Source organism: Rhinatrema bivittatum, chromosome 2, assembly GCF_901001135.1.
Source record: "Rhinatrema bivittatum chromosome 2, aRhiBiv1.1, whole genome shotgun sequence".
NCBI classification, from domain to species: domain Eukaryota; kingdom Metazoa; phylum Chordata; class Amphibia; order Gymnophiona; family Rhinatrematidae; genus Rhinatrema; species Rhinatrema bivittatum.
This window is the reverse complement of record NC_042616.1, coordinates 656,916,140-656,931,412: the sequence shown is the minus strand read 5'-3', so window position 1 is coordinate 656,931,412 and position 15,273 is coordinate 656,916,140. Positions and strand designations below refer to the sequence as shown.

Genomic DNA, 15,273 nt, shown 5'->3' with positions numbered 1-15,273 from the left:
GCCTGGAGCGTCAAAATTTTGGGGGCGACAAAATCCTACCAGCATGAAGCCAAGAGGGGTGCTCTGTCAGAACCAATCCTATCAAAGAAGAGAGAGATGTACTGGAATCACTTCTGCTGGTAGAAAGGAGCACTGTGCTGGAGGTATGTGGGAGGACGGGAGGTGCTTGACAAAGGTTTGCCTAGGGCACCAAATACTCTTGCACTGACCCTGTTTAGAAAGGCCTCAAAAAAGATATTTGAAGAGCATAGGTGCTAGATCCCACCAATATTTGCCATTTTAGACTCCATTTCACTTCCAGTTCCACCCACAGCCAGCAATTCCCCCCCCCCCCCCCCAAACACACACACACACACACACATGACTTTTATTCACCTCTTGTGCTCTCCCTTTCAAATACATTTGCTTCTGTTCAGGGCAGAGGTGAATCCAGGCAACCTCCTTTTTCATTAAGTAGAGCCCATTCTTTCCTAAGGGATGAAATATGTTTTCTCCCAACAAAAAAGCATGAGAGCTGTCTACTCACATACTCCTTTCATTTTCTAACCCATGATACTGGAATGAAGGCCAAAAGATGGTTCCGGAAAAAGTTGAAAAAATGTCTGAATGCCATTTCTCAGCACTATTATTAGAAGAGGTAACTGTGTGGGATGAAGAGATGAACATTGAGAAGGAAGCCGAGGATGGTGACACATCTGCTTCAGGTAGGGCATTGCACAGAGTTCAGGTTATATCTAAATACTTCAGCTAAGAGGATTCTGGAAGGGATATATGTAGTGTATATGTATTAGGATGAAAGAAGCGATGAGACATTTTTTGTAAAGTTGTTCTGCTGTCATGATGCTTTGCAGGGATGTGCAGGGAAATTTTATTTTTGTTTTCATTTTGGTTTGTTTTTTCATTTTCTGATCATTTTATATTTGTTTTCTTGTTTCCTGGACTTTTTTTTTGTTTGTTTTTTTTGCTTTTTCTCATCTTGGAGAATAGTGCACTTTTTACATGGTCTAACATTTATGTTGCACTTTATGGCAGCAGATGTTTTTCTTTGAGGGGTTAGATGTACATTTTCACAAACTGGGAGATCTAAGGCTAAATACAGGTTTGCAGTGTGATGCTTAAACAAGTCAGTAATGCTCAAGTGAGGTGAAGAGTAGGGATGAAAGTTAATGGAAAGGGAAGATTCAGGTCAGTGAACTGCAATAGTAACCAACATCTGTAAGAGACTGGCTAAGAAAAAAAAAGAGTGTAGATATTTTTGGGATTATTTGCTTTTCACTCTGAATTCTGGCATAGATCAGTAAGACAGAGCGCAAAGTCATCCACAATTTCATATTTAAAATAGCCGAATCATTCAATTTGATTGGGTAAGTATTCCATGCTTCTGATACTGTATTCATAAGAGGGTTATAAAGCTACAAATGCACTTTAAAAATATTGCTTTAAATTGATCTGTTTGCTTCCTTAAATGACAGACTAGTAGTGGACTCTATGCCCCTGTTCTCTACATAGCACATTTTAAACTTGTTTTTTTCTGATGGACCTTTGCTTTCTAACAAGATAGAATAAATGTTTCTTATATAAGATGCCAGTATTCAGAACATTTTGTTTACTGCTGCCCCATTGCACTTACAGTACCTGAACAGAACCAGCTGCTAGAGTTGGCATGGGAGCTACTTCAGCTGAAGGTCGGGCAAGGGCACTGCTAGGATCTGTGTCCAGCTGAGGCTGCGGTGATACTTTCTCAGCTGCCTCTTCCTCTTCCCCAGATGATTCTGTATGAACATCTTCCAGCTCGCCACCTTCTACTGCCTCCTCTTCATCTTCTTCCTCTAATCATTACAACAATTTAAACTGTAGTCACTGGCTCTTACACATTGTACGCAGGTTAATTATTAAATCGGTTTACTCTGTTTCAGGACAAAAGAAAGCAATACCAGCATGCTACAAGATAAGGACTCAATGAAGCAAGTCTAGAAACTATTCACCTATCCAGTTCCAGATGTTGCAGTTAAATTAGCACAAGCTGGGCCCAGGCTTAAAAAGCCTATTTCTATTTAAAACTAAGTTTACCTTTCTGCTTTTTTTTTCACCTAAATTTAATCATTCCAAATATAGCAAGTTGGAAAGCGAACACTAGAAGCAAGGCACATTTCCCTTCCTCTAAGCAAGTGAAAGTTGGCACAGACTAAAAGTAATCAGGCAGTAGTAATGTTGCACTTATTTGAATCAAAATGGCAATCTGGCATGCCGAATTTCAACATGTGCACATATGTATGGGCAGACAGATGGACATACCATGAATAGGTGCTCTCACACCAAAGAAACACAACTAAAAAGGAAATATGCTCTTTTCCTTCTTGATTTGCTTTAAACCTGCATATACAAAGTTGAAAAACTGACAAACTCAATTAATCTATTTAGCTATTACTTCTGTGGCCTACTGTCTGTGTCAGAGCATTTCTTCCTCCTTCCTCCTCCTCTTGTTGTGTTCCGAACTGAGGCAGGGGTAGGACAGATTAGTTCCAGCATCAATTCAAGGTGGAATGGCCACTGTAGTGTCTGACAGCTTTACAAAAATACACCCACCAACCTATAGATCAGTTATGCTTTGCTTTTACACCTATAACACATGTTGGTGTTGTAGTGGTCAAGATTTTGATTTGTTTTCACTTGTTTTTCTATAAATTAACCTTTTTCTATTTTACTAATATCATGTGTCATTGCTTAATATAGGCCAAGTATTGTGTTTTGAGATCATGTATGTTAATTTGTATGCTGCCACGATCAGTGGAGTGTGCATCATAGCAATTTTCTCAATAAATAAATAGTGCCATGTATGCCAGAAGAGTTATGAGTGATGATCTATATAAATGGACGTATGTATCTGATAAAAGGAAGGGCGTTGAGTGAAATATGCTTTTTTGTTATGTTTATCTTTATACATTTTAACATTATCATACAAGCAAATTGCTTTTAAAAAAATATGGCAAGCTCACTACAACCATTCAATTAAAGAAATTAAGCTAACATGCAAATACAGTATATAGCAGAATGATCCTGCATAGTTAGTCCACCACGATTGTGGGGAGCCTATTTTAATGTAGAATTTAAAAAAAACACGAAAGAATATAGGAAAATAAGTAGCTGAAGGTAGTGTCAAGGCACGGCTACTCTAACATGCAGGATTTTTAAGACAGATTGACTTCTAGCCCTTCTGGTACTTGAGTAATGAATGGGAGCAAGAAGATAAATTTTCCTAGGACAGAAATGCTGACACGTGAAGGGGATCGTAAAAAGCATAACAAACCCCTGAAACGTAAGGATGTACTTACATGAAAACCATAACACAATGGAAGCCCCAGGTTGTAATACCCTGCTTCCAATTCTTCAGTTACTTGTAACACACCAAGAAACATACAAATTAGAGTATTTAGAAAAGTACTTCTCTATATTAAAAAAACCCCAAAACATTTTCATCAATCCTTCTCAGTCCAAATCTAAAGTAAGTTGAGCAAAGCATTCCTATTTTCATATCCAGCTTCTCAAAAAATTCTGTTGTCTAAGCTATTCTGAAGGAAATGTAACTGTTAACCCTTATTATGAACCCTCCTACCAGGAAATAGTTGATACATTTTAGAAAGAGGTGGAACAGAGGCAGGTGGCACTTTTAAGATCTCTAATAAATATCTCCTAAATATAGCATAAGGAAAAATTGAAACAACATTGGGAAAATTAATCAGCTACAAATGTCTTCTTTGGACTATATTCTCCAGAATTTCAAGACTATTCTGCAAGGCCACATTGGGCCCAATATTCAAAGTGTATTCAGCACTATTTAGCTGGATAAGCAGGATTTATGCGGCTAAGTAACACCCACTGAATATGTGTTCAGCGGCCGCAGCTTAGCCATATAAGTCCCTTATATGGCTAAAAGTTCCACGCACAAAAAATAGTCGTGTACTGGGCAGATCAGGGGCAGAACGAGTTAGCCATATATGGCTAACCACTAATATTCGGAGTTAGCTGTATAAGTATACATGTAAGTCTAGATGCCCACGAAGCAGGTCTAATCTCAGCTGGGTAGACTTATCCGGCTAAGTGCATATATGTATATATATATATATATATATAGGCATATATTCAGTGGCTTTGCTGAGCCACTGAATATACATCATAACTTGGCCGTATAAGTTCTAAACAGCTAACTTAGTTTCACTGCCAGCTTTGAAAATCTACCCCATTATCTTTAATCAATATAACTTCATTAATTTCCAACCTTTTTACCTTGGTATAGATAAGATATAGACCTCCGCTTGCATTGACACTGAAGAAACCCTGAAGCCCTGAAATATGTTTATTGGAGCCTGGACATTTTTGTTTGGTCCTTCAAGCCCTAGTATTTTCAGGAATTGATTACTGCAATTTATTATTAATGGGCCTGCCAGAAAATACATTAAGGTCTTTACAAATATTACAGAATACAGTGGCACACATTCTATCCGGTGTACCTGTAAGAGAGAATATTGCACCAGTTCTCTTCTCTCTTCGTTTGCTTCCTATTCAGTCGAGAGTCATATTTTTATTTTTTATTTATTTGTGTTTTTCTATACCGGCATTCACGGCAGTTCGTATCATGTCGGTTTACATAAAACAAGGGGGTGAGCAATACATTATAACGTACATAGCTAAAACGTAAGAGTATACATTACAAAAGTATAACAAGTGCGTAGAAGAAAAAGTTACAATAAAACAGGGGTTATTCTAACTGGGATTAGAGTTAGAGGAGAGATAAAAAGTTTAACAAGAAGTAAAACATTGTAGTGATTGGTTGGTATTGTCTGTTTCAGTTTAATAGAAGATGCTCAGTGTTGCTGCATTTGATGGAAGTGAATCATTAAGGGTCCGGAAATGCTTTCATGAACAGCCATGTTTTAAGTCTCTTCCTGAAGGTTGGAAGACATGGTTCCTGTCATAATTCTAAGGGGATTGAGTTCCATAGTGGGGGACCTGCTGTGGAGAAGGCCCGATCTCTCAATGTTATATGTTGGGTGGTATTGTTGTGAGGTACTTGTAGATATTCTCTATATGCTTCTCTGATGGGTCTGTTGGAGGAATGTTTTTTGAGAGCTATTTGTAGATGGAGTGGAGCCAGTCCATGGATATTTTTGTAGATTGTGGTGAGGGACTTATGAATTATTCTGTAGTGGATTGGTAACCAGTGAAGGTCTTTGAGGACTGGTGTAATGTGATCTCTTCTCCTTTTGTTTGTTAGAATTCTTGCTGCCGTGTTCTGTATCATTTGGAAAGGTTTAGTGTGGGATGATGGGAGGCCTAGAAGGATAGAGTTGCAGTAATCAATTTTCGCAAATATTATTGCTTGGAGCACTGTTCTACAATCATGGAAATGAAATAGGGGTTTTATTCTTTTTAATACGTGCAGTTTGTGGAAGCAGTCTTTGGTTGTTTGGTTGATAAACGATTTTAAATTTAGCCGGTTGTCTATAGAAACTCCTAAATCTCTTACTTTTGAGATTTGCAAGTTGGCTGGCGGGTTTGTAGTGATTTTGCAATTATCTGGAGAGATTAGCATGAATTCGCTTTTTGATTGGTTTAGAATAAGATTTAAGCTGGATAAGAGATCGTTAATTTCTTGAAAACAGTTTTCCCAAAGTTCTAGAGCTTTAGTGATGGATTCTTTGATGGGGATCACAATCTGGACATCGTCGGCGAATATGAAGTGTTTTAGGTTCAATTTGTTTAGCAGTTGGCAAAGCGGGAGAAGGTATAAGTTGAAAAGTGTTGGTGAGAGAGAGGAACCCTGAGGAACTCCTTGTGAAGATGGGTATCTGGGGGATTCTTTGTTGTGGATTTTAACTTTGAAACCTCTGTTTTCTAAGAATGTCTTGAACCATGTTAGTGCTGATCCTGTAATACCGATGTTCGCCAGTTGCTTTAGTAATATGGCGTGGTTAACAGTATCGAAAGCTGCCGATAGATCCAATAAAATCAGTAGGAAGGCCTGTCCTTTGTCGAGGCCCAGTATAATGTAGTCAGTCAGTGAGATTAGAAGGGATTCTGTGCTTGAAGCTTTTCTGAAACCGAATTGAGTAGGGAATAGAATTTTGTGTTCTTCTATGTATTCAGATAGTTGTGTGTTAACTAGTTTCTCCATCACCTTGGCAATGAAAGGCAGATTGGAGATTGGACGGAAGTTGTTAGGATCTTTGGGGTCCAAGTTAGGCTTCTTGAGGAGCGGTTTAATGGATGCTAGTTTGAGGTCGTCTGGATAGAAATCCTGGGTGAATGAGCAGTTTATGATGTCCGCTAGGGTTTTGGTTATGGTGTCCGGGATTAGCAGTAGTAGTTTAGATGGGATCTGGTCTAGTGGATGAGATGAGGGTTTCATTTTCTTAAGAAGTGTTTGGATCTCTGAGGAAGTGGTGAGTTCAAGAGACTGGAGGGAGATGTCTTTATTATGGAGTGCATAATTGCTGGCTGGTGTGCCTGTATTAGGCTTTAATTGTGTTAGCAGGTTTGTGATTTTCTTACTGAAGAAGAATGCCAGCTCATCAGCTTTTGTTTGAGCTTGGTTAGGTGGTATGTCAGGAAGGTTGGCCTGAGTTAGATTGGAGACAAATGTGAATAGCGCTTTGGAGTCGAATATGATGTCATGAATCTTATGTGCGTAGAAGTCCCTTTTTGTTTTTAAAGTGGAGCTCTTGTATGATTGGAGGGCGAGTTTGTATGTAGAAAGTGTAAAGGGGGAAGGGGCTTTACGCCATTTACTTTCTTTTTGACGCAGGTTAAGTTTGAGGTTTTTAAGTTCGTTAGTAAACCATGGCTGTCTTTTTGACTCGCCTTGTTTGACTTTTTTTGTTGTCCACGGACAAAGTTTGTTTGCCACAGTTTCTGTTATAGTAGACCAGGAATTTATGGCTGCATTAGGTGATGTGACGTCTATGTGTGAGAGTTCTGTGATTAGATGATTGCTGAGTTCATCTGAGGCGCATACTTTTCTGTAGAGAAATGAGTGTTGAGGAGAGGGTTTATTGCTCGTTTGGGTCATTGAGAAGGTGGTGGAGATTAAAGAGTGGTCTGACCAGGGAACTTTTTTGCAAGTGGGTTGTACTGAATGTGTTATACCTGAGTTCACAAAGATAAGGTCCAGTATGTGACCTGCCTTGTGGGTAGGTTCATTGATTATTTGTTTGAATCCCATTGCAGACATGGCTGTAAGAATGGTTTCGCAGCTGGTAGAGAGTGTGGTGTTATCAACGTGCAAGTTGAAATCTCCTAGGATTATCGTTGGGGAGTCTGGTTTTAGATAAGATGCTAAGATTTCTAGGAAGGGTGATGGATCCGCTTCTAGAAGTCCTGGGGGGGCATATACTAGAAGGATTTGTAGAGAGTCTGATTTGAAAAGACCTGTTTCCAATTTAGAGTCAGATTTGATTGGGTGATGAGAGAATCTGAGTTCTTTCTTTGCTGCTAGGAGAATGCCCCCACCCCTTTTTTTCTGTCGTGGGATCGAGAAAAAGTCGTAGGTCTGAGTTGGTAGTTGATTAATTAAAGCTATATCTGTAGATTTAAACCACGTTTCTGTTATAGCACAGAGGTCTGGGTTTGCATCTAGGAGAAGGTCATTTAAAATCAGAGATTTCTTGGATAGTGATTGAGCATTAAATAATGTCAGTGAAAAAAGAGTGAATCCTAGAAGTTGTGTGATTGGAGTAATCATGATAGGGATAAGGGATTTGTAGGTGCGTTGATTGTAGAGTATGTTTGGTTTTCCTGTGAGTAGCGTTTGATGATGGAGAATCGGTATTGGGAGACCGTGGCACATTTTTTGCATTGTTAGGAGCTAGCTGAGTTGTCAGCGATGAAGCGACTGGATGTCAGATCAGTAGCTGAGTTGTTTAATTGATGACGTTTAGTTGTCTTGGTATTAGTTGAGTTGTCTGGTGATGGCGTCTGGTTGTCTGGGTAGTGGTTGAGTTGTCTGGAGATGGCGTCTGGTTGTCTGGGTGGTGGTTGAGTTGTCTGGAGATGGCGTCTGGTTGTCTGGGTGGTGGTTGAGTTGTCTGGAGATGGCGTCTGGTTGTCTGGGTAGTGGTTGAGTTGTCTGGAGATGGCGTCTGGTTGTCTGGGTGGTGGTTGAGTTGTCTGGAGATGGCGTCTGGTTGTCTGGGTGGTGGTTGAGTTGTCTGGAGATGGCGTCTGGTTGTCTGGGTGGTGGTTGAGTTGTCTGGAGATGGCGTCTGGTTGTCTGTGTAGTGGTTGAGTTGTCTGGAGATGGCGTCTGGTTGTCTGGGTGGTGGTTGAGTTGTCTGGAGATGGCGTCTGGTTGTCTGGGTAGTGGTTGAGTTGTCTGGAGATGGCGTCTGGTTGTCTGGGTGGTGGTTGAATTGTCTGGAGATGGCGTCTGGTTGTCTGGGTGGTGGTTGAGTTGTCTGGTGATGGCGTCTGGTAGTTTAGTTAGTTTCGTTATTTGTGATGTCTGTGTAGTCTGATTATCAGTCAGGGCTGTCTGTTTGTCTGCAACTGTGGATTCTAGTTGTCTGAGCAGTGAAGACTTATTGTTTAAGCTGTGTCGTTAGTGCAGACTGCGGCGTCTCATTGGGTTGTCTGTATTGTAGAGGGCTTGTTTGGAAGACTGGTAGTCTGGATGATGAATGTTTGTTTGGTAAGGCTGTGCTGTGTGTTTGGTTGCCTCTGTGTGGTTCTGCTCCGCTCTCAGGGTCCGCACGAAGGGGCGCACAAAGGGGCGCACATATATAAAGTCTTGATGTTAATTTCTAAACTAATCAATAATATTTCCTCATCTTGGATGTCCTGTATTCTACATATATATAGACCATCTCACGCTTTAAGATCTGTGCAGAAGGGCTTTCTTGAAATCCCAGCACCTAAGCTGATTCATTTAGAGGTAACCAGGAAGAGATTATTCTCAGTGGCAGGAACACTCTTATGAAATTCATTACCTGAACAAGTTCAGTTGCTTATAGATACAAATGCATTATGAAGGCTCTTAAATCCTGGCGAGAGAGGGAGCAATTTTAGATCTAATTCTCAGTGGAGCACAGGACTTGGTGAGAGAGGTAACGGTGGTGGGGCCGCTTGGCAATAGTGATCATAATGTGATCAGATTTGATTTAATGACTGGAAAAGGAACAGTGTGCAAATCCAAAGCTCTCGTGCTAAACTTTCAAAAGGGAAACTTTGATAAAATGAGAAAAATTGTTAGAAAAAAACTGAAAGGAGCAGCTACAAAAGTAAAAAATGTCCAAGAGGCGTGGTCATTGTTAAAAAATACCATTCTAGAAGCACAGTCCAGATGTATTCCACACATTAAGAAAGGTGGAAAGAAGGCAAAACGATTACCGGCATGGTTAAAAGGGGAGGTGAAAGAAGCTATTTTAGCCAAAAGATCTTCATTCAAAAATTGGAAGAAGGATCCAACAGAAGAAAATAGGATAAAGCATAAACATTGGCAAGTTAAATGTAAGACATTGATAAGACAGGCTAAGAGAGAATTTGAAAAGAAGTTGGCTGTAGAGGCAAAAACTCACAGTAAAAACTTTTTTAAATATATCCGAAGCAGAAAGCCTGTGAGGGAGTCAGTTGGACCGTTAGATGATCGAGGGGTTAAAGGGGCACTTAGAGAAGATAAGGCCATCGCGGAAAGATTAAATGATTTCTTTGCTTCGGTGTTTACTGAAGAGGATGTTGGGGAGGTACCCGTAATGGAGAAGGTTTTCATGGGTAATGATTCAGATGGACTGAATCAAATCACGGTGAACCTAGAAGATGTGGTAGGCCTGATTGACAAACTGAAGAGTAGTAAATCACCTGGACCGGATGGTATACACCCCAGAGTTCTGAAGGAACTAAAAAATGAAATTTCAGACCTATTAGTAAAAATTTGTAACTTATCATTAAAATCATCCATTGTACCTGAAGACTGGAGGATAGCAAATGTAACCCCAATATTTAAAAAGGGCTCCAGGGGCGATCCGGGAAACTACAGACCGGTTAGCCTGACTTCAGTGCCAGGAAAAATAGTGGAAAGTGTTCTAAACATCAAAATCACAGAACATATAGAAAGACATGGTTTAATGGAACAAAGTCAGCATGGCTTTACCCAGGGCAAGTCTTGCCTCACAAATCTGCTTCACTTTTTTGAAGGAGTTAATAAACATGTGGATAAAGGTGAACCGGTAGATATAGTATACTTGGATTTTCAGAAGGCGTTTGACAAAGTTCCTCATGAGAGGCTTCTAGGAAAAGTAAAAAGTCATGGGATAGGTGGCGATGTCCTTTCGTGGATTGCAAACTGGCTAAAAGACAGGAAACAGAGAGTAGGATTAAATGGGCAATTTTCTCAGTGGAAGGGAGTGGACAGTGGAGTGCCTCAGGGATCTGTATTGGGACCCTTACTGTTCAATATATTTATAAATGATCTGGAAAGAAATACGACGAGTGAGATAATCAAATTTGCAGATGACACAAAATTGTGCAGAGTAGTTAAATCACAAGCAGATTGTGATAAATTGCAGGAAGACCTTGTGAGACTGGAAAATTGGGCATCCAAATGGCAGATGAAATTTAATGTGGAAAAGTGCAAGGTGATGCATATAGGGAAAAATAACCCATGCTATAATTACACGATGTTGGGTTCCATATTAGGTGCTACAACCCAAGAAAGAGATCTAGGTGTCATAGTGGATAACACATTGAAATCGTCGGTTCAGTGTGCTGCGGCAGTCAAAAAAGCAAACAGAATGTTGGGAATTATTAGAAAAGGAATGATGAATAAAACGGAAAATGTCATAATGCCTCTGTATCGCTCCATGGTGAGACCGCACCTTGAATACTGTGTACAATTCTGGTCGCCGCATCTCAAAAAAGATATAATTGTGATGGAGAAGGTACAGAGAAGGGCTACCAAAATGATAAGGGGAATGGAACAACTCCCCTATGAGGAAAGACTAAAGAGATTAGGACTTTTCAGCTTGGAGAAGAGACGACTGAGGGGGGATATGATAGAGGTGTTTAAAATCATGAGAGGTCTAGAACGGGTAGATGTGAATCGGTTATTTACTCTTTCAGATAGTAGAAGGACTAGGGGACACTCCATGAAGTTAGCATGGGGCACATTTAAAACTAATCGGAGAAAGTTCTTTTTTACTCAACGCACAATTAAACTCTGGAATTTGTTGCCAGAGAATGTGGTTCGTGCAGGTAGTATAGCTGTGTTTAAAAAAGGATTGGATAAGTTCTTGGAGGAGAAGTCCATTACCTGCTATTAGGTTCACTTAGAGAATAGCCACTGCCATTAGCAATGGTTACATGGAATAGACTTAGTTTTTGGGTACTTGCCAGGTTCTTATGGCCTGGATTGGCCACTGTTGGAAACAGGATGCTGGGCTTGATGGACCCTTGGTCTGACCCAGTATGGCATTTTCTTATGTTCTTATGTTCTTATGTTCTTTAAGTTAGTGTTTGAGATAGATCATTAATCGCTGGCCTTTGTTGGAGCTCCTTAGTTGATAAGTAATGTTTTTATCGGTCAAGCTGTAGGGATTTGACTTATCCTTGAGTTTTATAAGTTAAATTAGTTTGTATTTTAGTTTTTAATTTCGGTTTTATTTTCTTTTGTCTATGTATTTTTTATTTGATTGTTCGAGCTTTTACTCTGTCACATTTATTGTTTTTATTGTTTATGAACCAGTTTTGTAAACCCAGCTACACTAACTGCCTTTACCACATCCTCAGTAATGAATTCCAGAGTTTAATTGTTGTAAGATTTGTGGACCCTTGTTGCTGTGGTGAGGTTAACTTAGCCTACAGGGTAGGCCACATAGGCTGGCGGCACTATGCAGGGAAGAGACTGGACATTGGAAAGGTCTTTGTAAAAAATATGACATTACCCTGGACCTCACCACAGCCTACCATCCACAAGGAAACGGCCAAACTGAAAGAATTAACCAGGTCCTCAAGACCTGCCTACTTCTGATCCTTGCCTGGACACTGACAATTCTCATTTGCCTCCTGCCTCTGACCCTAGCCTGACCCTGGACTTACATATATGCCACTTCCACAGAGACTCTCGCCTAAGACCTGCTGGCCCCCGGAACCCAAGAGCTTAACTCAAGGGGAAAAGAGTTGTTATAGGTGAAGCTCCTGTCCAGTTGGGCCTATGCTTATACTGTGCATGCCGTGGGCTTATTTATTTATTTATTTATTTATTTATTTATTTATTTAGTATTTTTATATACCGATGGTCGTTGGGAACATCCCATCGGTTTACATTTGAACACAATATCGCAACAGGCTTTACATAGAACAATAACTTGAGAAATTGTAGGGAGGAATATGGGGAGTATGAGGTTCAGTCCAACAACAGTAACTACAAATATAATACTCAGAAACAGTAATCATAATCAATTATAGTCCATAAAATATTGAGTAAGAAACTTATATACAGAGGAAGGGAACTTATATGGAGAGGATAGGAATGGCTATATTGATAGGAGGTTACCTGTAAATTTGGAGCAGAGCAGGGGGTACTTTGGGGGGGAACTTTGAGGGGGTATGTAGTTGCTGCCTGGTGGTAGGGAAAGCTAGAAGCAGCTGTCCTGAGGGGGGGGGGGGGGGACATGGAAATCAGCAGGAGTATGCCTGCTGATTTCAGGCACTGATTCCAGGCACTGTGATGACATAGCATATGTCATCACAGTGCCTGGAAAAACTGGGAAATTCTCGTGCCTAGAGTTGACCGGGCAGGCAAGCCTAGGCCACACACTCTCCTCCCCGCAATTACTCTTTCCTGTCTCCATCTCCACAGTACATGGTCAGTTTGAGACAGAGGCATTCCTAAATTTATCCTAAAAACATGGAAAAACCATATCTTAATTATTTTACAAAATAATAAAATACATAAAATTTAATCAAATCAATCAACTAAAATAGGGTAGAATACTCTACATTGTATATGGTGCAAAAATCAATCAGAGAATCATACTATGTTGCTAAAAGCCTGTTCAGAAATCAATCAGAGAATCATACTATGTTGCTAAAAGCCTGTTCAAACAGCCATGTTTTTATCTGCTTTTTGAAATGCTGGATATTATCCTCTAGTCTTAACTTGAGCGGAAGAGTATTCCAAAGTTTCGGCCCGGCTATAGAAAGGGCCCTCTCTCTAACAGTATTGAGATGCGCTGACTTAGGCGATGGAACAGAAAGAAGTGCCTTACCCATGGACCTAAGATTCTGTACAGGGGTATGAATATGGAGTGTGGCATTCAACCATTCATTTCTATCACCATAAATAGTTTTGTGAATCAATGTCAAACATTTGTATTTAATTCAAAATTGAATGGGAAGCCAATGCAAACTCATCAGAATCGGGGTAATATGATCAAATTTTTTTGTATTAGTTAATAGACGAGCCGCTGAATTTTGAAGTACTTGCAACGGACAAGTGGTATTTAACAGTAAACCCAGGAAAAGTGAATTGCAATAATCCAACTTTGTCAATAGTAAGGCTTGAAGCACAGTACGAAAATCATTAAAATGTAACAATGGTTTCAGTTTCCTTAAAATTTGTAATTTATAAAAACCATCCTTGATTATGTTCTTTACAAATGGCTTTAAATGAAATTTGTTATCTAGACTAACCCCCAGACTCCTAACCTCGTGTTTTATGTTACAAAGGGCTGAACTAGAACTAATTTCCAGTGAAATTTTATCTGTCATCTTGTTACAGATATATAAAACCTCAGTTTTAGAATTGTTAAGAGAGAGTGACATCTGCGTGAGAAGTTGATTTATAGAACTATTATAAATACTCCACAGTTTTAATGTAGCATCCAACGAATCCTTTATTGGTAAAAGGATTTGAACATCATCGGCAAATATATAATATATCAACCCTAATCCTGACAGTAATCTACATAGTGGTGCCATATAAATATTAAATAATGTCTGAGATAAGGACAACCCTTGAGGGACTCCTGTTGTCAATCTCATCATAAGTCTTGGGGGTAACCAGCATAAAGCGGCAGTTACTACCATAAGAAATTTGCTGGGCAGACTGAATAGGCCATTTGGTCATGTTCTGCCGTCATTACTATACTACTGTTACATTTACCCATTGTATTCCACTCATGATTTTATAGAGCTCTATTATATCCCCCTCCTCCCCTCAGCTGTCTCTTATCCAAGCTGAACAGCCCTAACATATTTAATCTCATAGGGGAGCCATTCTGTCTCCTTTATAATTTTGGTCACTCTTCTCTGTACCTTTTCCAGTTCAATTATATCTTTTTTTGACATGTGGAGACCAGAATTTCACACAGTGCTCTAGGTGTAGTTTCACCATGCACAGATACAGAGGTACTATGACATTTTCCATTTTATTCCCCATTCTTTTCCTAATAATTCCTAACAGTCTGTTTGCTATTTTGACCACCGTCGCACACTGAGATGAGGATTTCAAAGTATTGCCCACTATGATACCCAGATACTTTTCCTGGGTGGTAAGTCCTAATATGGAACCTAACATCATGTAACTACAGTGTGGGTTACTTTCCCCCAATATGCAATTAAAATTTATTTATTTATTTATATTCTGCCCTATGCAAAACATAAAAAATCATTACACATGTCTTACTACACTATACTAATCACACTTAAGTATGTGTCTCTTAAAGACCCTAACACGTAGGAGGAAATTTTCAAAAGGATTTAATCCAGCTCTCAAAACAGATTTTTATGTGTGTAAATGCACTTTTGAAACTTGCTATATATGCTATTTAAATTGTCAGTAGGTTTTACGTGCATACGAGCACTTTTGAAAATTGCTGTGATATATGCTTACACATATAAATCCTTTTTAAAATTGTCCCCAGAGCCATGCACAGCCTGCAGTAGGTATAGTATATGAAGCAAGGGGCTAAAACTGTAGTGGCTGCTACATTTCCATATCGTCACTATTGTGTCTTCAATGAGAGGATAGTACAGGGGAGATGTTTTAAAAGATTCATTGTCATCATCATTTTGTCTTCTGTCAGACACCTACCTACTGCTTTTCAATCTTTTTCTATTCTATAAGCCTTGGTTATCATCTAAAATAAATCTTTATACTTGTCTGATATTTTCTACATTATGCTATTCTGAATCGATTTATTTTGTCTCCTAAATCATGCTAGACATAATACCAGGTAAAAAAAACTCTACAGGTATTCATGTTTAAAAGTTTACTTAGTTTAT

The 15,273-nt window shown here is 39.4% G+C and overlaps 1 protein-coding gene across 5 annotated transcripts in view; it reads right to left on the bottom strand.

The window, feature by feature from the left end:
- TRIM55 (tripartite motif containing 55) overlaps positions 1 to 15,273 on the bottom strand; it is a 160,870-nt gene that overhangs the window by 53,434 nt on the left and 92,163 nt on the right. For all 5 annotated transcript variants that reach the window (XM_029591393.1, XM_029591395.1, XM_029591394.1 and 2 more), the window contains exon 8: positions 1,636 to 1,829. In XM_029591393.1, the coding sequence (XP_029447253.1) occupies positions 1,636 to 1,829 (194 nt within the window). The remainder of the gene's footprint in view (positions 1 to 1,635; positions 1,830 to 15,273) is intronic.